General features: G+C 42.0%; 1 protein-coding gene across 2 annotated transcripts in view; it reads left to right on the top strand.

Moving 5' to 3' along the window:
• Window positions 1-13,248, top strand: part of LOC115482153 (transmembrane protein 45B-like) — a 70,330-nt gene extending 57,082 nt beyond the window's left edge. For both annotated transcript variants that reach the window (XM_030221725.1, XM_030221726.1), the window contains exons 3-6: window positions 569-781; window positions 11,196-11,380; window positions 12,135-12,280; window positions 12,670-13,248. In XM_030221725.1, coding sequence (XP_030077585.1) covers window positions 569-781; window positions 11,196-11,380; window positions 12,135-12,280; window positions 12,670-12,781 — 656 coding nt within the window. In that variant the 3' untranslated portion in view covers window positions 12,782-13,248. The remainder of the gene's footprint in view (window positions 1-568; window positions 782-11,195; window positions 11,381-12,134; window positions 12,281-12,669) is intronic.
• The last annotated feature ends 9,625 nt before the right edge of the window (window positions 13,249-22,873 follow it).

Here is a 22,873-nt window from a genome sequence, read left to right as displayed (position 1 = left end):
GACCAGTTATAAGAGTTAATTTTCTCAGTTGGGGACTCGCAACAGAGAATTTTGGTTCAATGTCAGATCTTTGCTCCCTGGGTTTGCCAAGGCTAGGTATATTCTGAGACTGGTGTTCATAGACCCAGTCATTATGCATTGGTGACACCTAGTGGCTGAACTTAGTGCCCATGATTAGAGAATTCTGGAAGGAGTCCTGCTGTGCATGGCCTCAGGTAGGGGATATAAAATTGAGGATAAAAGCTTGTAGCACCATAGCCCAACAGAAGCTGGTTCTGATTGAACTGGAAGCCCAAGGGAACAGGAGTAAACTGATGCACCAAAAAAATGATACTCCCTAAATGACCCGTGATCTACCAGGATATTGTCACTGGAAATATATTATCTGTGCTCCTACATTTATTTACCTCTGTGGAGTTATCGGCCTTCCCCCCCCCCATCTGTGTAAATATTAAATAACAGGGAATCACAAAATTGCTTTTGTTGAATCAGCAGACTGAGGACTCATTAGTCACACCTTGCTTTTAGGGAGAAACTTAACCCCTTGTGTTTTCCTGTCTTTGTTTAGGAATATTGGCAGAGCAATTTGTTCCCGATGGCCCTCACATGCGTCTCATTAATGGGGAGGATCACAGCTGGGTAAAACTGATGAATTGGCAACACTCCACCATGTACTTGTTCTATGGACTCTCAGGTGTGGTGGATGTGCTCACATACTTCCCACTCAAAATACCTGTAGGACTGGATCGTCTGTCTCTGTCCCTTGCTGTATTTGTTGAAGGTCAGTAATCCTACCAATTTAATTATTAAAAATATCTAGTTATTCTGGAAATAGGAATGACTGTTCAACATGCTGACACTGGCCATGGTTCAATATAAACCATACTGTTGCACCATTGATAGACAGGTCAACGTGGTTTAACACCCTCCTCGCCATACTAGAATACTAAGAAGTCAAATTCCTTTCTGGTGGATGGCCTTCAATATCTGATTCTTCATCGGGTTCTTGCGTATCAATGTAGTCTGCTCAAGATCTAGCAGATTTTTTTTTCTTAAGGTATTACAGATTCGTTCTGACATATATTGATCTTTCATATGAGTCTTCTTTGGTATTGCTTGATGGGGTGAAAACTAATCAAATTTGGGATTTATTTCCACCAGTGAAAACTACTATTACCGCTACTTTGCTGAAGAAATGTTCACATTCTCAATGTATTTTGGATTGTCTTAATTCTTTGTTTTCTATAGCGCTGTATTCAATTTTACAATGGTTAATAGCAGAATTTAACTCAATGTTGACAAATGGTTCACTGCCATCTGATATGGGAAAGATCTTACTAACATCAATTCCTAAAGGTGACAAAGTTGATCTATACCTTCTAACTATTGACCTATAGCCAATACAGCCATCTTTACTAAGCTGATTGAAACATATGTGAGTCAGTTATTCATGAAATATATAGATACGTTCTCTTCTTTACATTCTTCTCAATTTGGGTTTAGAGTTGCTCACAGTACTGAAACCCTTCTTCTGATATTGACTTCCTATGTGAAAGATATTGAGTGTAGGAAGGCAGATTGTTCTGCTGCAGTTTGACATCTCGGCAGCGTTTGATGTCTTGGATCACACCTTACTACTTGTGAAGTTGGCTGACATAGATATTGGGGATTCTGTGTATAATTGGCTTAATGGTTTTCTAAAAAAAAAAATTGTATTTATAGTGTTCATTTTAACAAAGAATTTTCAAGATTTTGGACACCTGGATGTGGAGTCCCTCAGGACTCGCCCCTGCTGCCTTTTTTATATCATCTTTAAGGCAACTTGGATTAAATATGGGTGAGATGTTGTTGTCTTATGCAGATGATATTTTATTGCTCTTATCAGATCCTCAAATAGGGGCCCTTTTAAAGGCGCGGGAGGGCTAACGCGCAAAATCGGCACTACTGCGCTAGCGCGTGCGCCTGGTGGTAATTCCAAGCTTGTTGTGTGCCAAATCCAGCGGTAGAAAATTTCTATTTTGTACCACCGGGGGGGGGGGGGGGGGGGGGGGGGAGGCTATTCCAAGCACAGTTAACCATGTGGACAGCATGTGAGCCCTTACTGCTAGGTCCATGGGTGGCGGAAAGGGCTCAGGCCATAACTAGGTGCGCATTAGTTTTAATTTTGCCACCTGCCCATTTTTTAAAAAAAAACCTTTTTTCCAGATGCAGTAAAGAAATAGCCCAGTGTATGTCTAAAACACGTGCCCACACTACTGCAGGTCAGTTTTTACCTCACTTTTGTAAAAGGATTCCATAATTTTTCAATTACCGGATGTAATTACTTGTGGAATGTCTAGAATTCAAGAATGGGCTTCACTAAGGGCCCCTCTTACCAATCTGTGGCAAGAGGGGACTGTTGCTAGTGTCAGCACGTGTTTTACATGTGCGCCGAGGCCCCCTTTTACCGCAGCTGGTAAAAGGGAAGTCTCACTTTTCTACAGGAAATGGCCGAGTGGCAAGTAAAGCAATTGCCGCATGGCCATTTTGGGAGGTGGCGGTAACTGGACAGCGCATGGTACTGCCCGATTACTGCGGGGTACACACTGGCGCTACAAAAAATAAAATAGACATCCATCTCGCATGTGTTTTCCAATAGGAAATACATGATGGACATTTGTGTGCTAAGGACGTCCAGCATAAACAGCCATGTCACAAACTAGAATGTCTAATTATACAAATGGCAAAAAGCAGCGAGAAGGACGTCTGGCAGCATTCTTAGAAGAATGGCCACACAGAGCAGAGGGGCAGCCTAGCAGTTAGTGCAGTGAACTTTAAACCAGGGGAGCCAGGTTCAAATCCCACTTTAACTCTTTTATTTTGTAATTGTGAGCCCTACAGAAACAGAAAAATACATACTGTAACTGAATGGATAACACCTCAATGGCCTTCAGACTTGCAGGTAGTTTCTATATTTACAATAGAAAAACATAAGCGTTAAAGTGGAATTTGAACCAGAGTCCCTTGGTTTAAAGTCCACTTAACTAACCGCTGGTCTACTCAGACTTGATTCCGACTTTAAGAATGCCCTAAATACCTGAAGTTGTCATAGTCTAGTATCCTCTTTCAGTTTCACTTTCGAGAGAGAGGGACAGCAACTACTGGGGTTTTAAGGAAATGTCGTGCCTTAATATCTCCAATATCAGCTGCTAGTCAGAGCACCTTTTTGTACCCTACACGTGATTGAACAACCTTCTTTTTAGACATGGTTATTTCTTCCTGGTTGGTAATCGCTGTTGGACATCCTCATTTTTGGGCCCTCCCTAGTCCCACCCATAACACATCCCCTTGCTATTTGGATGTGCTGCAATGTTGGACTTCCCTTTTTTGCCCCTGCAAAATCAGGATTTGGTCTTTTCAAGCACATTGAATTCCATTTGGGCATTTTGAGACATCCATGTGCTTCAAAAATAAGCTCTAAAGTTGCTAGCTGTTCCTGTTTAGAATGGAAACCCTGTTTTATGAGCAAATGTGTTTTGCTTAGTTCATTAACTGCTATTAAAATGTACAAAAATTTGCAGCACAAATGACTGAAAACTTCCATTCAACATCAGAACAGTAGAATTATAAGTAAGGATAGGTAACAGCAGGGCCGGTCTTAGGCAGAGGCGACCGAGGCAGCCACATAGGGCCCCGCACCTAAGGGGGCCCCGCGCGGCGCGCCTCGCCGACCACGCTCGCCTGTCCTCCACCCATGTCCCGCGACGCGAGTCTCCTCATTCCCCTGCTGCTCCCCCTCCCTCCAGCCACCTGAGACCCCTCCCGTCTGAGCCCCCCCTCCCCGACCCGCCAAATGACCCTCTTCTGCCACCCGCACCTCACCTGACCCGACCCAGCATTTAAAAAAAACCTCCAAGTGGCGGTGCCGGTGCCTCGCGTCTGAGAAAAGAAAACTCGCTTCGTCGTTGGCCGGCCTTCCCTCAAGTCCCGCCCTTGCGGAAGTTACATCAGTGGGCGGGACTTGAGGGAAGACCGGCCAACGACGAAGCGAGTTTTCTTTTCTCAGACGCGAGGCACCGGCACCGCCGCTTGGAGGTTTTTTTAAAATGCTGGGTCGGGTCAGGTGAGGTGCGGGCGGCAGAAGAGGGTCGTTTGGCGGGGAGGGGGGGGCTCAGACGGGAGGGGTCTCAGGTGGCTGGAGGGAGGGGGAGCAGCAAGGGAACGAGGAGACTCGCGTCGCGGGACATGGGTGGGGGGACGGGGGGTTACTGGACATAGGTGGATGGCAGTTGGCAAGGGGGACAGGAGGGTCACTGGACATGGGGGTGGATGGAGGGGAGGGGGGCTTCTGGACATAGGTGGATGGCAGGGGAGGGCAGGGGGCACAGGAGGGTCGCTGGACATGGGTGGATGGCAGGGGAGGGCATAGGGGACGGGGGGGTTGCTGGACATGGATGGCGGGGGACAGGAGGGTCGCTGGACATGGGTGGATGGCAGGGGAGGGGGTTCTGGACATGGGTGGAGGGCAGGGGGCACAGGAGGGTCGCTGGACATGGGTGGATGGCAGGGGAGGGGGTTTCTGGACATAGGTGGATGGCAGGGGAGGGCAGGGGGCACAGGAGGGTCGCTGGACATGGGTGGATGGAGGGGAGGGGGTCTCTGGACATAGGTGGATGGCAGGGGAGGGCAGAGGGGACAGGGGGGGTTGCTGGACATAGATGGATGGCAGGGGGGACAGGAGGGTCGCTGGACATGGGTGGATGGAGGAGAGAGAAGAAATGCTGGACATGGATGGAGGCGAGGGAAGAGTGAGGAAGGAGATGAGGTGAGGGAAAAGGAAGAGAGGAGAAAAAGTGCACATGGATACAGAAAATAGGCAGAAGCTGGATCCACTGGACAGTCAAGTCTGCGGAGGACCCAGCTTTTACTTACGGATGTAGGGCAAGAAATGAAGAAAGGCGGAAAGTAAAGAAATAAATGGAAAGGAAGCCCTGGAAACGGAGTTAAGAGGACAGATAGCAGCACAATCGGATACTGAGCCAGCATGATCAGAAAAACAAAGTCACCAGACAACAAAGGTAGAAAAAACTATTTTATTCAGGATTTATTAATTGGAATATGTTAGTTTTTGGAAATGTGCATCTGTGATATTTTTCATGTAAGTTTTAATTTTTGTAGTATTGCTAAATGCTGAGTCTGACTTCTTGAGGTAACTTTCCAGTTCAGTATTTTGCATTCATGTGTTTTTCAGGTGTGATCAAGGAAGGTGCAGTATTCTGCTAGCGTATAGTTTGAATCCCTTTTTGTTTGTTTTTTTTCACTAGGTTGTGCACTGGTATTTTAGAGCCAGGTGTAATTACAGTGCTGCCTTTCCACGCATAAGGTTGTAGCTCGTCCTGTCCTTGAAATTAGTGCTGTTTATGGTTTGTTAAGGTTATGAGTGTGTTTTTGCACACGTTTGTGTATAGTGTTTTGCAGTGGAGAGATTGTGTGTTGGCCTTACTAAGGTGGCACCAAACATCGGAAAGGGTGTAGAGCCTAAATGACACACTATCTCTAAAAGGGTGTTTTGTGGCTCTACATGAGAATTGTGATATTATGATCCCTTGCTAGCTTCATATTGTTGACGGTCTGCATTTTCCGTATGGCTGGTATATTGGTGTATAAGGTATTAATTGTGACAATTTGTTTTTACTTATTTTTTTTTTCTGTGTGTTGTCAGACAATTATGGATGACAAAGTCAGATCTTCTTGAGTCAGAGAGCTGTGGTATATATTTTAAAACAATTTTAATACCTTGGTGGTCTATATGTTTTTATATTGTACATTATATTTTACATATTACTTTATTTTATTGTATATCTTTTCATTTCATTTTTATTTTATTGCATATATGGGTTACAGAGTAATAGGGGAATTTGAAAGTACTGAATCTTTTCTTAATATTTCTCCTTTATTCTCCTTTGTTATGAGAATTGGAACTACTAATTGTAGTGGACTTGAACTGAATAATTTCTGGGGAGGGGAGGTTTCATGATAGCATTGTGCTTATTATTTCAATCAGTTTTTTGTACAAGTTTAGCTTCATTTGTCTTTATTTGAAATTTCATAAATAAAAAAAAAATGTTATAAAAATGGAATAATCTTATCAATGGGGTGGAGCTAGGGTAGGGTGGGGCTATGGTGGGGGTGGGGCTAGGATGGGGCCCCACCAAATTGGTCTGCATAGGGCCCCGCACTTGCTAAGACCGGCCCTGGGTAACAGAGTAGATGATGACAGACCATTGGCCACTCGGGCAAGAACATCCGCAAACAAACCTTTTCCGGAGAAGGGAAGGTGGTAGAACTAGAGGACATGAATTGAGGTTGAAGGGGGAATTTTTTTTTTTTTTTTTTTACAGAAATTGGGGTAGATACGTGGAATGCCCTCCCGCGGGAGGTGGTGGAGATGAAACTGGTAATGTAATTCAAACACACGTGGGGTAAACACAAATAAATCCTTTTTAGAAGGAATGGATCTACACAATCTTAGCAGACATTGGGTGGCAGCACTGGTAAATAGGAAGCAAAACCAGTGCTGGGCAGACTTCTACGGTCTACGCCCTGATCGTAACTGAATAGATATGGATGGGGTGGAGTGTAAATTTAAGGGGCTTCTACGTTAGTTTCAGAACTTTTAGTACAAGAACAGTGTTGGGCAGACTTCTAAGGTCTGTGCCCTGAGAATAGGAAGGACAAATCAAACTCTGGTATACATATAAACGCATTTTACATGGTATGTGATACTTTTATCTTGTTGGGCAGACTGGATGGACCATTCAGGTCTTTATCTGCCGTCATTTACTATGTTACTATGTAACATTTGGGAAAGCTTTATCTACTTTTGAAAGAGAGCACACTGTTACCAGCAAATGGAAAAAAAACATAAAATATGTTTTTCTGCTTGTTCTCAATGGTTAATGATGTGATGTTGCAAACGACAGCCTGTTCCTACAGTTTCCTCTAGCTCCTCTTCCAAATTTACACTGATTTATGTTTGATTCATCACTTAAAAAGAGTGGTTCTGATGTGGGTATCTCCTCCACTATAAACCTAAAGCAAAGGACTCAGGGGGCTCTGTCTCAAAATGCCTAGCCACCCGCCTAGAGGGTCTATCCCCAGTACAGATCAGGTCTGCCTGCAACTGCCACTTGTGCTCTACACTAGCACCCTCCTTCCACTGACTGGGTCCCAACCACCTCTGGGCAAGTCTCCAGCTCTCAAATTAATCCCAGTGATTCCTAGGATACTGGGGCCACACTCCCAGTGGTCCCACAGTTCCTAGAAAGCACCCACAGACCCAACACACAAACCAGGATTCTTAGTCCAGACAAGCAGAAGCAATAAACTAAAAATCTTCATTGTCATGAAAAATTAGAATATACAGAAAAGGTGCAATCAGCAAAACAATACCAGGTAACTGAAATATAGATTAATTATAACACTATATAAACATTTGTTTACTATCTAAATAGTATCTGGGTAATTCAGGGCATATAGCTCACAGGTTATCAAATATAACTGTTCACAGGGTCTCGTTGAAGAGATCCTTTTTTTTTTTCTTCCCAACCTGAGACTGGGGCAAAAGCCAGTACATCCTAGCTGAATTTGAGCTCCTGGGCCAATCAGAGCCCAGGACAACAAGTTTTGAAAAGTATACTGCATCTTACTTCCTATCTGTGCCAGACTAAAAAAAACAGTCAATCCTCTGTAACAGCTTTAAAGTAAGGAAACCCCCTGCTTGCCAATAGGAGAAATACACTTCAAGAATTAATTATGACAGTTTTACATCATCCACTGGCAGCCTCAAATGTTAGTCAGGTCCATCAGAGCAGCATGCGGGTTCCCGCAGTAGTGTAATGGTGGGTGCAGTGCACTGTAGACAGGAGGACCCAGGCCCCAATACTTCCCCCTACCTGTTACACTTGTGGTAGAAACTCTGAACTCTACAAAATTCACCAGAAAGCCACTGTACCTACAGTAGAGGAGTGACCTAGTGGTTAGAGTACCCGTCTTGACATCCAGAGGTGCCCAGTTGAAATCCCACTGCTGCTCATTGTAATCTTAGGCAAGTTATTTAACCCTCCATTGCCTTATGTACAAACTTAAGACTGTGAGCCTCTAGGGACAGGGAAATAGTCAAGTGTACCTAAATATAACTCACCTTGAGCTACTACTGAAAAAGGTGTGAGCAAAATCTAAATAAATAAATAAATAAATGTAGATGCCCCCTTCAACCATAAGGGCTATTGTAATGGTGTACGGTTGGGGGGTAGTAGGTTTTGGAGGGCTCAGCAGACAAGATAAGGGAGCAACAGTGAGATGCGTACCTGGGAGTATTTGTTTTTTAATGTTTAAATTTGTTTATGTATTTTAAACAATACAAGAAGAATATACTTGTTATTGAAATACAGCCATATTTCGTTCCAGAAAATTAAAATCATAATTAAGGAAATAAACATACAATATCATTACAAGTCATATTCTATTCCCATTCCTTTAACATAAATTTTTGCTTCCTTAGACCGCGTTAAATAGGAGGGAGGGAGGGACAGTGGAATTTAGAGAGGATTATCACAAATAATCATAGAAAAATAACTTGATGGCGTAACATTCCCACTTTGTACTATATTACTGCTGTTTTGAGTCAAGAAATGATTTTAAATGTTCAGGTGAATAAAAGGTATATTTAACCTGTCCCAATTTAACAATGCGTTTACATGGAAATGCTAAAAAGACCCTCCTATACCAGATGTTTTTGATTTAAATGCCAGGAAGGCTTTCCTTCTATGTTGGGGTTGGTTTCGTTACATCAGGGAAAATCTGAACCTTCCACCAAAACAGGTTTTTAAATTCTTAAAGTAAAGTCTCATATTATTGAAATCCTGTTCAAAAATTAATGAAACAAACAGGTACTTTCATCCAATGTTTGTTCTAATATAGCTGAGATATTGTTTAAATCCAGATTGACTTCTCGGGGTTCTTGTTTTTTCCCCTCCTCTCTCTTAGGATTAGGAATATAATATAGTTTGTTTATAGGCGGAATTGCATCTAGGGGAATTTTTAATACTTCATTTTAAATATCTTTTAAGCATGTCATAAGAAGTAATCCCAGGAAGATTGGGGAAATTTGAATATTTTGGATTTTTTTCAGCTGTTTCTTTTTATCAAATCCACTTTAGAATTTAATTCTTGAAATTTATTATTAAAGGCTCTAACTTCACCTGATGTCTGATGTAAAGTAACGTCCACTTCATTCAGCTTCTTCCAAATCATCTCGAGATTTATCTCCGGTTCTTTTTCTGAGGCTCCTGCCTCTGCTCTCGGCGTCTTTCGCAACGTCCCTTGATCCTCACTGGGAGCAGCTGCCGAAACACTTCCGGTAGGCTGCTGCTTTCCAACCAGATTTGTCATCGACACCGGGCATGGAGGTTTCAGCATTGCTTGTGGAGAGAGAGACACTTCTTACATCCCAATGGCTTCAGATTCTACGTTTTTCACTTGTAGATTTTTTTTTTTCAAAACGGCATGAAAAAATAAACACACAGAGCAGAAAACCTTGTTACAAATGGTATTGTTGAAAAACAAAAATTAGACATTGTGTGGTTTTCAAAATGGACATAGTTCCTATTCGGATTTTGGGCTTTTAGCACAAAACATCCAAAGTCTGACTTAAGATGTCATATTGAAAATGCCCCTCCACACTTCTTATTTTATTAACTACTAGACTTTGAGCCCGTAAAAACGGGCTATTATAGGAAGGGGGGGTTGAAAGGCCCGCCCCCACTGCCGAGTTCGCCGCTGCCCCTCCCCCTCCAAGTTCGCGCCCCCCCACCGAGCCATCACCACCCACCTTCCACCCGGCCGGGCCTCGCTCCGCTATTGAAACAGCGAGGGTCCGGGAACGCAGCACTGAGCTCTGCTGAGCTGCCGACGTCGGCCTTCGTTCTTCTTCTCTGCCTGTCCCGCCCTCGTGTGACGTAACGTCATCGAGGGCGGGACAGAGGCAGAGAAGAAGAAGGAAGGGCGATGTCGGCAGCTCAGTGCTGCGTTCCCGGACCCTCGCTGTTTCAATAGTGGAGCGAGGGCCCGACCGGGTAGAAGGTGGGTGGCGGCGGCGACTCGGGTGGGGGGAGCGTTAGACGGCGGTGTCCCTCCCTCTGCAATGCGCAGTACAGACCCTCTGTGTTCTGCCCCCCGTCATCACATATTGACGTGGGGGCGGGGCAGAGAAGGTCTCTACTGCGCATTTGCGAGTGAGTACAGTCACTCGCCGTTTATATGTTTGATTGACATATGTCATTTCTACTTATTTTGCCTCTGCTATCTTCTTGAACACACATGTCATACATCTACCTTAAAACATTATAAGCCCGATATTCAGTGAGACTTAACTGGGTAGGACAAGCTGCTCCTACAAGAATAAATCCCACTCACCGAGACATACCAGATTTTCTGTGGTGATGTTTGAAAATCCGGTACACTCCAACACTATCTGACGAACCTAGAGCAGCCTTTGTTTTCATATGTTAGCTGGATGGTTATCCAGGTACCAGACCTGAATATCACTGATACCTGGATAATGGCACCAGATATCTCTATCTCCAGATTTTCAGCACCACTGTTCTCATAGTAGCTGGTACTAAAAATCCAGGTATATCTTTAAATGCCACAACTGGTATTTTAAGAGAAACATCAACCCCAGAGTTTAAATATCAGGGAGTATGGATTCAAACTCCTGCTGTGATGTAACTGGGAGAACAGCTTTTGGCAAATAATTTTAAGGATGTGTAAAGTGCCATCTCTTATATTCCTTCCTTTCAATGCAGTGCTATCTACTGGATTACGCACAAAATGCACTGCCCTGTTAGACAGGAATGATATATTGAACAATCTACAATTCATTCCATTATTCAATGGCTGTTTTGCTTGGAAGTGTCCCAGCATTTTGACTTCTTAACCATATCCTAATTTGCAGGCTGCAAATCCTCTTCTACACTGCAATATATGTGTATTTTAGGGAAGTTGCTGTGCAGAATAGTTTGGGGTGGGGAGGTGGGAGGAGTATAACTGTCCTTTCTGGTTCAGGTTGATTACTTCCAAAAGTTGTGGCATGCAATGCCTTTCAAAAAGCTGTTTCACAGTAAATGGAGTAATAATCCATATTTTTTTGTCAGGATTTCTCTTCTATTTTCATGTCCATAATCGCCCTCAACTGGACCAGCATATCCATGCACTGCTTCTCATTGCGATATTTGGTGGGGCGTTCAGCATCTTTCTGGAGGTATTCATGAGGGACCATGTTGTCTTGGAGTTCTTCCGTACCAGCCTCACCATCCTCCAGGGAACCTGGTTCTGGCAGGTCAGTAAAATTCAAATTTCAGTTACTTAAGCTCTGACAGATTGCTGCAGGTAGCTGTGGATTGAAGGAGGCTTTGCCCAGTAGACCACAGAAGTTTCCTCTCCTCTTGTTCAGGATGTTCAGTTAAATTCTACATATGTATGCCTTGGGGGTTTATTGCAGCATAAGATGAAATCCTAAGCAACAAGCCCCCAAAGTCTTAATAGTTAGTATGGTGTTGGTGAATAAACTATACAAGTGTCTCTGTCAATTTTCTTCTAAAATCCAATAAAACAAAAAAAAAAATCACTTTATAAAAATGTTGATGAAACCATTTTGCATGACTTGCATTTGAAAAATGCAAGACATGCAAAAAACATCACTAAAAACCAAGGCCTATCCCAACGACCCCACGTAACCCTCTTCACCTACCAACACAGCATGACTATGATCGAACAGGACAACATGCAATCTTCATCCATTCTGACCCTCCACTTATATCTCTTACGATCACTATACAACTTTGTATTTGCTATCCACGAACTGGGCAAACGCCTTTGACGGTACTATGTAAGCCACATTGAGCCTGCAAATAGGTGGGAAAATGTGGGGTACAAATGCAATAAATAAAAATATGGTTACTGCATTATCGCATTACCAGTAATAGTCATATGTGATCAATGGGCACTCTTATCACATAAAGATGGGGAGATATGACTCATACAGGTCCTGAACCTGGAATTTTAACATCTTTTTTTCTGTTTCTTTGTCCCAGATTGGGTTTGTGCTGTTTCCACCCTCAGGAGGACCAGAGTGGAACCAAGAGGACCATAGCAACATCATGTTCATCACCATGTGTTTCTGCTGGCATTATGCGATTGCCCTGATCTTAATGACCATCAACTACTCTTTAGTCTATTGGTATGTGTTGGGGACGACAAGGGATAAAAGTCTGGGAAAGGCAATTGGAATGCATATTTACTCTCTTTCGCACATTTGTAATTAGCACAATGGTGCATTTCAGGTTGGGCTCAAATTGGTGGGATAAAATACTTTGTTTTAGCTTGAGGGAAGAATCTGAATAACTGTGGAAGAGTACATTCAAATTGCCAATGACTGTGACCTAGGGCAAATCACTTTCTCCCTCTCCATACCTTAGGCTTCCTAAAGATGAGTGCACTTATCTCAACTGTGCAACTAGACTGTGCAAGGCCTGCAGAGATCCTGTTAGCAAGATAAATGCTACATCTACTGTAATATAACATTTATGGACTGCTATATAATCTAATCACCCTGTCTGCTCCATACAGCTTTGTAAAGAGGCAAAGGTGGAACAACTGTGAAATGGATATTGGGATTCGGAAGTTAAATTCAGATAAGGATTCCAAAGCCGCCCTCCTGGCTGGGTCAGAAGAAGAGTAATGCGATCACAGCACAACAGGATTCCAAGGAGCTTCTTGAATTTCAAAACAGAAGTGCGGACAAACAAAATTACCATATTTTTGTGTATCAACTCTCCTTTTCTCAAATTGTAGCATATCCTATTTTGATGTTGACCAAAAAAAAGGAGGGGGAGAAGGAGCCCCTACTCTACCTTTTCATAACTTCAATCTCCAAAAATATATTTTTAAAAATGCCTGCATGGACAGATCTTTCAATATAAAAAGCCTTTACTAAATGGGGACCTTAGTATTTGTGGAAGTTGACTTTAAATTGAATGCTTTTCTTCGTGTCTTGCATTTTGCTATAGCTTTTTATTATTTCCAGCAGGGTCCTTTGTGTGTGTGTGTGTGTATATATATATATATATATTTTACAGTTTATAAATTTTATATAAATCATGCCTAATAAAAGCCCTTCTTTGAAGAACTTGTCCCTCACTTCAAGAATGGTCTCCATCTCTTTTCTCTGTGGATGATGCAGGTGGGAGTGAGGATGTAAGGAAAAGTTTTTCTTACTGTAGGATTTCTTTCTTACATTTGTACTCAAGGTTGGAAGAAAATATACTTTGCCACTTAAGTTTTATTGTTACTGCCACACCATATGCAGGTTTGAACATGTGTGATAAACATAGTAATTTCTGTTTTGCTCCATGCTGGATGGACTTCTTTTATTTCACATGGGAAATGAATAAGGTCAAGAGAAACAAAACAACAACAAAAAAAAAAGCAACACTGGGCCTTCAGGATGGAGATAATTGATGTCCTTCTTTTTATTCTGAAAATGACCAGACACAGGCCATGTTTCGGCGTACAAATGCCTGCCTCAGGGGTCAGAATGGGCAACAGCCACAAGCAGTTCTCCTGACCCTGGTCAGGTCACTCCTCCCTGCCAGATCTCAGGTCACCCACTAACAATCCCGCAGCTTTCCTTCTCCGGTACCCTATGGTCACACAACATTTTCTCCCTCTACGTCCCACCTTCCTTGCCGAAAACAGGAATCGTTGTCACATCACAGCCAGGAAAGGTCCATCCTGAAAGTCCAGTGTTGCTTTTTTTTTCTGTTTATATTTGCATGCTGTTTTACCCTCTCTGCTGTGACTTTAAATGAATAAGGTCAACACATTAACCAAATGGAAGAAGAAACATAGCTGAAAACATCAGGTTTATTTCCTCAGGTGTTAGAACTAGTCATTCTTTTTAATCCTCTTCCCTTCTCATTGCAGTGTAGGACCTTCCTGAAATTTGTTTGACCAGTAAGGATTGGGTGAGGAAAAGTTGTTGTGTTTTGTTTTGTGTGTTGTTTTTTGTTTTGTGGTATTTTTTGTTTTGTTTCTTTTTAGGACTGTTTTCTTTTCAGGAGGTGCAGGGGCCAAGATTACTCAAGCCCGGCTTCCAAGGGGGGGCCTGGCACCGGCAAGGTTTTGAGGGAGCAGAAGCTTCTTCCTGCCTGCCTGCCTCTGGGTCCATCTCTCTCCTGCTTCAGTGTGCCAGAAACTGGATGGATAGCATTAATGCAATAACACGGATCCCGGCACGCAGGAGCCAACAGACCGAGGGAGGTTACCGCTAGGTTAGTGTGGGAGCTAACCAGGTGGAGGTAAGGGCTTCCCCCCTCCCCCTGGAAATGGCCGCATGGCAAGTGCTTTACTTGCCACACGGCCATTTCCTGTAGGAAAGTGAGACTTCCATTTCACCAGCTGCGGTAAAAGAAGGCCTCTATGCATATGAAAAACACGTGCCACAATCAGGGCAGGCCCCGTTTTGCTGCAGCTTGGTAAAAAGGGCCCTTAGTGTGCTATTTTATAGATCATGATGATTCTACCCACTGAAATCAGCACTAAGCCACTCCATTCAAAACAAAGGCTTGTCTAGTCCCCATAACTACTGCTACCACACCCACAGCTAGGCTCTAGGCATCCTTACTACTTTGGCAGAGGCGAACTTTGGGGAAACCCATGAAATAAGACCATGAGGGGGTGAGGTGGGGGCTAAAGTAGGCCAAAAAAATGTATTCCACCATTTCAGAAAGATCAGCGATGCGATTTACACCTGCTACCCAGAAAAGTGCTTGTATTGAGCAGCACTTCACCAGAGAAATTAGGTTTCAGGTTTATTAAATTTTGATATGCTGCCATGTAGAAGCAACTTCTTCCTTAGTGGTTTACAAAGCATAAATATATTTAGAAAGAACTGGAGAAGAGAATGGCAAAATAACTCCATTGACATATAGGAAAGTTAAAAAGAAAAATGAATAGGGAGGGATACAGGCAGAAACAGAGCTGCAAAACTCTCCAGTCCATCTGAGGCATGTGAAAATTATAACCTAAACAAATCAGGAGATCAAGAAAATCTGCAGATGACCTGCAGGCAGACCCTTGTTGATCAGACTATTGGAGATGCAAATCAAATGGGGATAGTAAACCCTCTCGGAACTATCAATTACTCACCGCATGTAATCTGTACTTTCCAAAGGAATTTCATTTTGCCCATCCAACAAGCTAGATGAAACTCAATTATATTCAGATCTGGAGGAAGTTTTTAGGAAACAACGCTTAAAGGTACACTTCCACAACAAAGAAACTCCCAACAGACTGGAATACAATTTTAAACGAAAGAACACATATTTCACCCCACAGGATGGATGAAACAACAAACTGGACAACTACATAGAAAGTTTCAGGTATAGGGTAAAATCTCAACTTTCTAGTAAACAAAAGAAAATTCTGTACAACATCACTCCACCAGAAAGAGCTGCCATAAGAACCCTACAAAGTAACCAACACATTATCATCAAACCCGCAGACAAAGGAGGCTCCGTGGTGATTATGGGCACACAAAAATGCATCGAAGGGCTCAGACAGTTCTCAGACAACACATACTACAGGAAACTGAGGATCCTACACAGGATTATACAAAACAGCTGAAAGACCTTATCAAAACATTCCCAAAACAAGTACAGCCACATCTGAAGAAACGACCTAACCATCCCTCTATGGGCACATTCTATGTGCTACCCAAAATCCACAAACCTGGAAATCCTGTCAGACCTTATCTGGTATTGGCACACTCACGGAGGAAATATCTGGACTTATAGAGGGGATTCTGAAACCTTTTGTGCACAAGACAAACATCTTCATACAAGACACCACATACTTTCTGAATAAATTAAAAGATATCAAGCAGTTACCACCGGGTACTCTTCTGGTCACAATGGATGTAGAATCACTATACAGCAACATTCCCCATGCAGATGGCATAGCTGCATGTGAGAAACTCCTTAAAAACATCCACACTGGACCATCAGTACTCACCGGAAACTATTACAAAATTAATCAAATTTATTCTAACTCACAACTATTTCTGCTTTAATAATGATATCTATCTTCAAATCATGGGCACCAGGACAGCACCTCAATATGCTAACCTCTTTATGGCTGTACTAGAAGTGACATTTCTGTATACACATCAGACCACACCGCTAAAATACTACCGGTATATTAATGACATTTTTATGATTTGGACTGAAGGGGAAGAAACTCTAACACAATTTTACAGTTCTTTCAATACATACCATCCTACAATCAGATTCAAAATTGACTACTCCCTAGAAAAAGTCAATTTTTTGGACATCACAGTTTCAATCAGCAATGGCTACATACAAACTTCCATATACAAGAAACCCACAGACCAATGCAGCTACCTTCACAATTCCAGCTTCCACCCTTCCCATACAAAAAATCCATTATCCACAGTCGAACTACACGATACCACCGTATCTGCTCAGACCCAGAGAACAGAGATAGACACCTCAAAATCCTGGCTGCTTCCTTCAGACAGGCTACAATGCCAGAATAATCTCCAAGAATATTGCTTTCTCCAAAACACTCAGGGAAAATCTGCTACAGTACAAGAAAAAAAGTCACAGAATCCCCCTTATAGTGACATACAACCCAGAGCTAGAAAAATTGAGAAAAATCATATACAACCACTACTCCAGGAGGATACATTACTGAAAGAGAGATTCCCATCCCCAGCAGTGCTGGCCTTCTGACAGCCACCCAACTTAAAACACAAGCTAGTGAGAAGAAGCTCTCAACACACTCAAGAAGAAGAGAGCGGCACACATTCTTGCAATATATCCAGCTGCAAACTATGCCAAAACATTTCACAGGATCCCACAATCATTCAAAAGGAAAAATATTCAACATAAAGGAATCCTTCACATGCTCATCTTCCAATGTAGTATGTCATCCAGTGTAAAAAATGTGACAAAGGGTGCTATATTGGAGAAACAAGCCAGATGCTGAAGGGAATTAATTTTACATACACATCAAATGAAAAATGCCAGTTCCAACCAGGATGTTACCTCTGTGGGACAGCACTTTACAAAGCCAGAACACTGTACCAATGATTTTGTGGTGAGTATACACCCACCAGACAGGACTTAACAAAGATCTGGGTTTTCTAGCCCATTATAAACCCTGAAATTTCACTGCTTTGTCATCCTCTGATCACCATGCATATCTCCCTGTCCCTCATCCTCTCAGCCCTCTCTGTTTCTCACCTAGCCAACCCCTCCCTCATCCTTTCAGACTGTCACTGAAATACTTCGATGTTTCACCTATATATATGCTGTTACTTATCAAAATTTGCTTATTTCTGATCTGACGAAGGGCTACCTTCGAAAGCTAATCAAGAAGTGTATTAAATCCAATAAAAAAGGTATCTTATTTTCTTTTCTATGTTTTATTTTATTCTATTTCTACTGAAGAACTACAGAGATATCATATACACAATATGACTAATAATATCACAACACAGGTCTTAAATGATTTTGTTGTTTGCTGTATGGTTCCTTGCTATTCATGGACAGTCCTCAGTTCAAATGCTCATTATAAAAATAACCCTCCATTGGGGTTTAATAGTTCTCCTGTTGAAATACCAATGTGCTTGCCCTTTGCCAGCTCAATATAGATCTTAGAGCCACTTTTCTTCTAACTTCACTGTGTAATAGAAGATATATATATTCCTGTTGCCGTTCTCTTTCTTCTCTGCAACTTTTTCTGTGCTCTTCAATAGTGTTTAAACACTTGTTTGATTCCTCTTTCAAACTGTTTTCTTCCTCTCCACTGCTTGTGAAAACTCTATTGTCCTCCCATAATTTAAACGAGTCAAACCCTATGCATTCAATGTGTTTCGCTCACTGCGTCTTCAGGGGTTTAACTAACTAAATAACAAACATACAATTAAAACGTAGGAAAACCTGCATTCTACTTTCCTTTCTTTCTACACTTTCTATAACAGCTCCCACTACTTTCAAATCCATACCTTTTTATCAAAATACCAGCTGCATATTCAGGATGGGTCTCCTACAGATGTCCGGAGCAATGGTGCCGAGGCTTCTAAACGCGACATGCGCACTGCCTTTTACTAGTGCTACACCTGATGTCATCAATACAGTCGCACCCAAATTCACATCCAATCCACCTCCTTATTAAGTCCCGTGGGATGTACCGTGTGCCACTCAAAAATCAAACGTGCATATCCTGAACAAATAAGTGGCTATAGAGGCTCTAGGACCAGGTTTGGGACACACTGGCCGAGAATTAGCTTAGCGGGATTTTTAAAAAGTTTGGACGGCTTCCTAAAAGAAAAGTCCATAAACCATTATTAAATTGGATTTGGAGAAAATACACTGCTTATTTCTGGGATAAGCAGCATAACATGTTTTGTACTTTTTTGGGATCTTGCCAGGCATTTGTGACCTGGATTGGCTACTGTTGGAAACAGTTCTGGAGTATTGAACAAGAGTCCCTGTCCTGCAGATATGAGTTTGTTCTCAACCAGTCCCCACCCTCCTTCTGGGAGAATTCCAACTCTGTGATGGTAGAGAATATTATAAAGAACATATTCCAAAACATGGATTAATGCAACATCAACATTGATTTAGTGAAGGGAAATTGCCTCTCTATTACATTTCTTTGAAGGGGTGAACGAACATGTGGATAAAGTTGAGCTGGTCAATATTGTGTAACTGGATTTTCAAAAGGCATTTGACAAAGTACCTCATGAAAGACTCCAGAGGAAATTGGAAAGTCATGTGATAGGAGGTAGTGTTCTATTGCGGATTAAAAACTGGTTGGTTAAAGGATAGAAAACAGGGTTAAATGGTCAGTATTCTCAATGGAGAAGGGTAGATAGTGGAGTTCCGCAGGGGTCTGTGTTGGGAACACTACTTTTTAATGTATTTATAAATGGTCTAGATATGGGAATAACTACTGCGGTAATTAAATTTGCTGATGACACACAGATATTCAAAGTTGTTAAATAGCAATAGGATTGTGAAAAATTGCAAGATGACCTTACAAGACTGGGCATCTAAATGGCAGATGTTTAATGTGAGCAAGTGCAAAGTGATGCATGTGGGAAAGAGGAACCTGAACTTATAGCTATGTGATGCAAGGTTCCACGTTAGGAGTCACTGACTAGGAAAAGAATCTAGAAGTCATTGTTGGTGATACTTTGAAACTCTCTGCTCAGTATGCTGTGGCAGCAAAGAAAGCAAATAGATTTTAGATATTATTAGGAAAGGAATGGAAAATAAAACTGAGGATGCTGTAATGCCTTTGTATTGCTCCATGGTGCGACCACACCTTGAATACTGTGTTCAATTTTGGTCATTGTGTCTCAAAAAAAGATATAGTGGAATTAGAAAAGGTACAGAGAAGGGCAACAAAAACAATAAAGGGGATGGGACATCTTCCCTAAGAGGAAAGGCTGAAATGATTTGGACTCTTCAGCTTGGAGAAAAGATGGCTGAGAGGAGATATGAAAGAGGTATATAAAATACTGAGTGGAGTGGAACGGGTAGACATGAATCACTTGTTTACTCTTTCCAAAAATAAGGAGTAGGGGGCATGCAATGAAGCTACAAAGTAGTAAATTTAAAATGAATCGGAGAAAATATTTCTTCACTCAATGTGTAACTAAACCCTGGAATTCATTGCCAGAGAATGTGGTAAAAACAATTAATCTTAGGGTTTAAAAAAGGTTTGGATAGCTTCCTAAAAAAAAAGTCCATAAGCCATTATTAAAATGGACTTGGGAAAATCCATTGCTTAGGGCCGAAGAGGCGGAGGAGTGGTGCTGTATGTGAGAGACAATATCAGAGCAGCTGAAATGCGAGGAACCTGGGGAAAGGAAGAAGCTTTATGGATCGTCCTGGAAAGAGAAGACAGGTTCTATCTACAGACCTCCGGTACAAACAGAGAAGTTAGACAAAGATCTAATAGAAGATATTCAAAAGATTGGTATGAAAGAGGAGTGCTACTGTTAGGAGATTTCAATTTGTCTGACATGAATTGGAATGTCCCTTCTGCAGAATCGGAGAGAAGTAGGGAGATTGTGGACAACTGTCAAAGTGCCTTGATCCGACAAATTGTGACGGAACACACGAGGGAAGGGTCATTGCTCAATCTAGTGCTCACAAATGGAGGAAGAGTTTTCAGTATTCGGGTCAGTGCCCACCTATGCAATAGTGATCATCACACCATATGGTTTGATACAAGGGCAATGGCGGAGTTTGGTTGCACAAAACTCAAAATACTGGATTTTAGGTATACTGGTTTTGATAAAATGGGGCAATACCTGAAGAAGGAGCTCTTAGCATGTGAAGGTGTAGGAGATGTGGAAAATCAGTGGTCAAAACTAAAGGCTGCAAGAAATATGGCAACTGATCTTTATGCAAGGAAAGTAAACAAGAGAAGCAGAAAGCCTATATGGTTCTCCAAACAAGTAGCTGAAAAAATAAGAGCAAAAGAGACTGTTCAAGAAATACAAAGGAATGCAACGAGATGATCATGGAAAAAATTATCGGATTAAACTCAAAGAATTAAGAGGGAAATACGGCTAGTGAAAGCACGAGCGGAAAAAAAATTGGCTAAAGATAGAAAGGTGACAAGACCTTTTTCAGATATATTGGAGAAAGGAGAAAAGATAGGAATGGAATTGCAAGACTGAAAGATGTGGAGAGTGATGAAGAAAAAGTGAATGTGCTAAACAATTACTTCGGTGTTCATGGAGGAAAATCCTGGTGAAGGACCACAGTTGGCTGCCGAGGGAACATCTGGGAATGGAGTGGATACTGCACCATTTACAGAAGAAAGAGTTTATAAACAGCTGGAGAATCTGAAAGCAGACAAGGCTATGGGGCCAGATGGGATACATCCCAGGACACTGAAAGAACTCAGAGAGGTACTGGCGGGACCTCTTAAAGATTTATTTAATAGATCTTTAGAGATGGGAGAGGTTCCATGGGATGGGAGATGAGCAGATGTGGTCCTTCACAAAAGTGGAGACAGGGAAGAAGTGGGAAACTACAGACCGGTAAGTCTCACGTCAATGGTCGGAAAAATAATGGAGTCGCTGCTCAAAGAAAGGATAGTTAACTTTCTAGAAACCAATGGCTTACAGAACCTGAAGCAACATGGCTTTACCAAAAGAAAATCCTGCCCAATGAATCTTATTGAATTCTTTGGGTGACCAAAGAACTGGATGGAGGATGTGCACTAGATGTAAACTACTTGGATTTCAGCAAAGCCTTTGATATGGTCCCCCACATAAGACTCGTGAATAAGCTGAAAGGGCTGAACTTAGGACCAAAAGTGGTGAACTGGCTAGGAAACTGGTTGACCGACAGGTGGCAGAGGGTGGTGGTAAATCGAATCAGCTTGGAGGAAAGGAAGGTGATCAGTGGAGTTCCTCAGGGGTCAGTGCTGGGGGGCATATTCTGTTTAATATATTTGTGGGAGATATTGCTGAAGGGTTGGAAGGAAAGGTTTGCCTTTTGGTGGATGACACGAAAATAGCCAATAGAGTGGATACCATAGAGGGAGTAGAAACGGTGAGAAGGGATCTCCAAACGTTAGAAGAATGGTCGAGGATCTGGCAGTTAAAATGTAATACTATTTTATTCTGGGTTAACTGTTCATTCTGGTTTCACTTTTACTTATTTCTCAGTATCACATTGAAACCCTTTCTTTGTCTTTATTTGCTTTTTTAATATAATGAACTTTGTGTGATTTTTTAAAATAAAATATTTAATGTGAAGTGCTCAGTTATCACCTGTTAACAACGGAAATGGATTTTCCTAGTAATGGTGTATACTAGACATCATAGCACTGCTACTCTACCTCCCTCCTTTAATTCTCACAACTTTGCATATTATTTTGTAACGGAGGACTTCCTCTATTTCTACTATGTTCACTTATCTTATGGCTGCAGTGTTGAACGCTGGTTCTGCCTTTTTCTCCCTTTGTAACAGCTGACAGTGGTGTGCTCATGAGATTCCCCTCAGTTAAATCATCTTCATTATTCTTATTACAATCACCTGATGTTTCTATTCTCTTTGTTCTTATCAGAGAACAGAAAATTGGGTGATTGTAATAAGTGTAGAGTGATGCACTTGGGGTGCAGAAACCCAAAAGAGAGATACCAGATAGGAGAGGAGAGATTAGTAAGCTCGACTCAATGAGAGAGACCTTGGGGTGTTGGTGTCCAAGGCTCTGAAGGTGAAGAAACAATGTGACAAGGCAACGGCCGTGGCCAGAAGAGTGCTAGGCTGCATAGAGAGAAGTATAACCAGCAGGAGAAAAGAGGTGTTGATGCCTCTCTACAAGTTGTTGGTGAGGCCCCACTTGGAGTATTGTGTTCAGTTTTAGAGGCCGTATCTAGTTAACGACGTAAAAAGACTGAAAGCGGTGCAAAGAAAAGCTACAGAAATGGTATGAGATTTAAGTTGTAAACTGTACGAGGGGAGACTTGCCGACCTGAACATGTATACTTTGGAGGAAAGGAGAAACATGGGTGACATGATACAGACGTTGAAATATTTGAATGGTATTAATCTGCAAACAAACCTTTTCTGGAGACGTAAAGGTATTCGAACTAGAGGACATGAATTGAGGTTGAAGGGGGGCAGACTCAGGTTAATTTCAGGAAGTATTTCTTCATGGAGAGGGTGGTGGATATGTGGAATGCCCTCCCGCGGGATGTGGTGGAGATGAAAACGGT

This window comes from Microcaecilia unicolor, chromosome 12 (assembly GCF_901765095.1).
Source record: "Microcaecilia unicolor chromosome 12, aMicUni1.1, whole genome shotgun sequence".
In the NCBI taxonomy this organism is placed as follows: domain Eukaryota; kingdom Metazoa; phylum Chordata; class Amphibia; order Gymnophiona; family Siphonopidae; genus Microcaecilia; species Microcaecilia unicolor.
The sequence above is the reverse complement of the archived record's forward strand: the minus strand, read 5'-3'. Positions and strand labels throughout refer to the sequence as shown.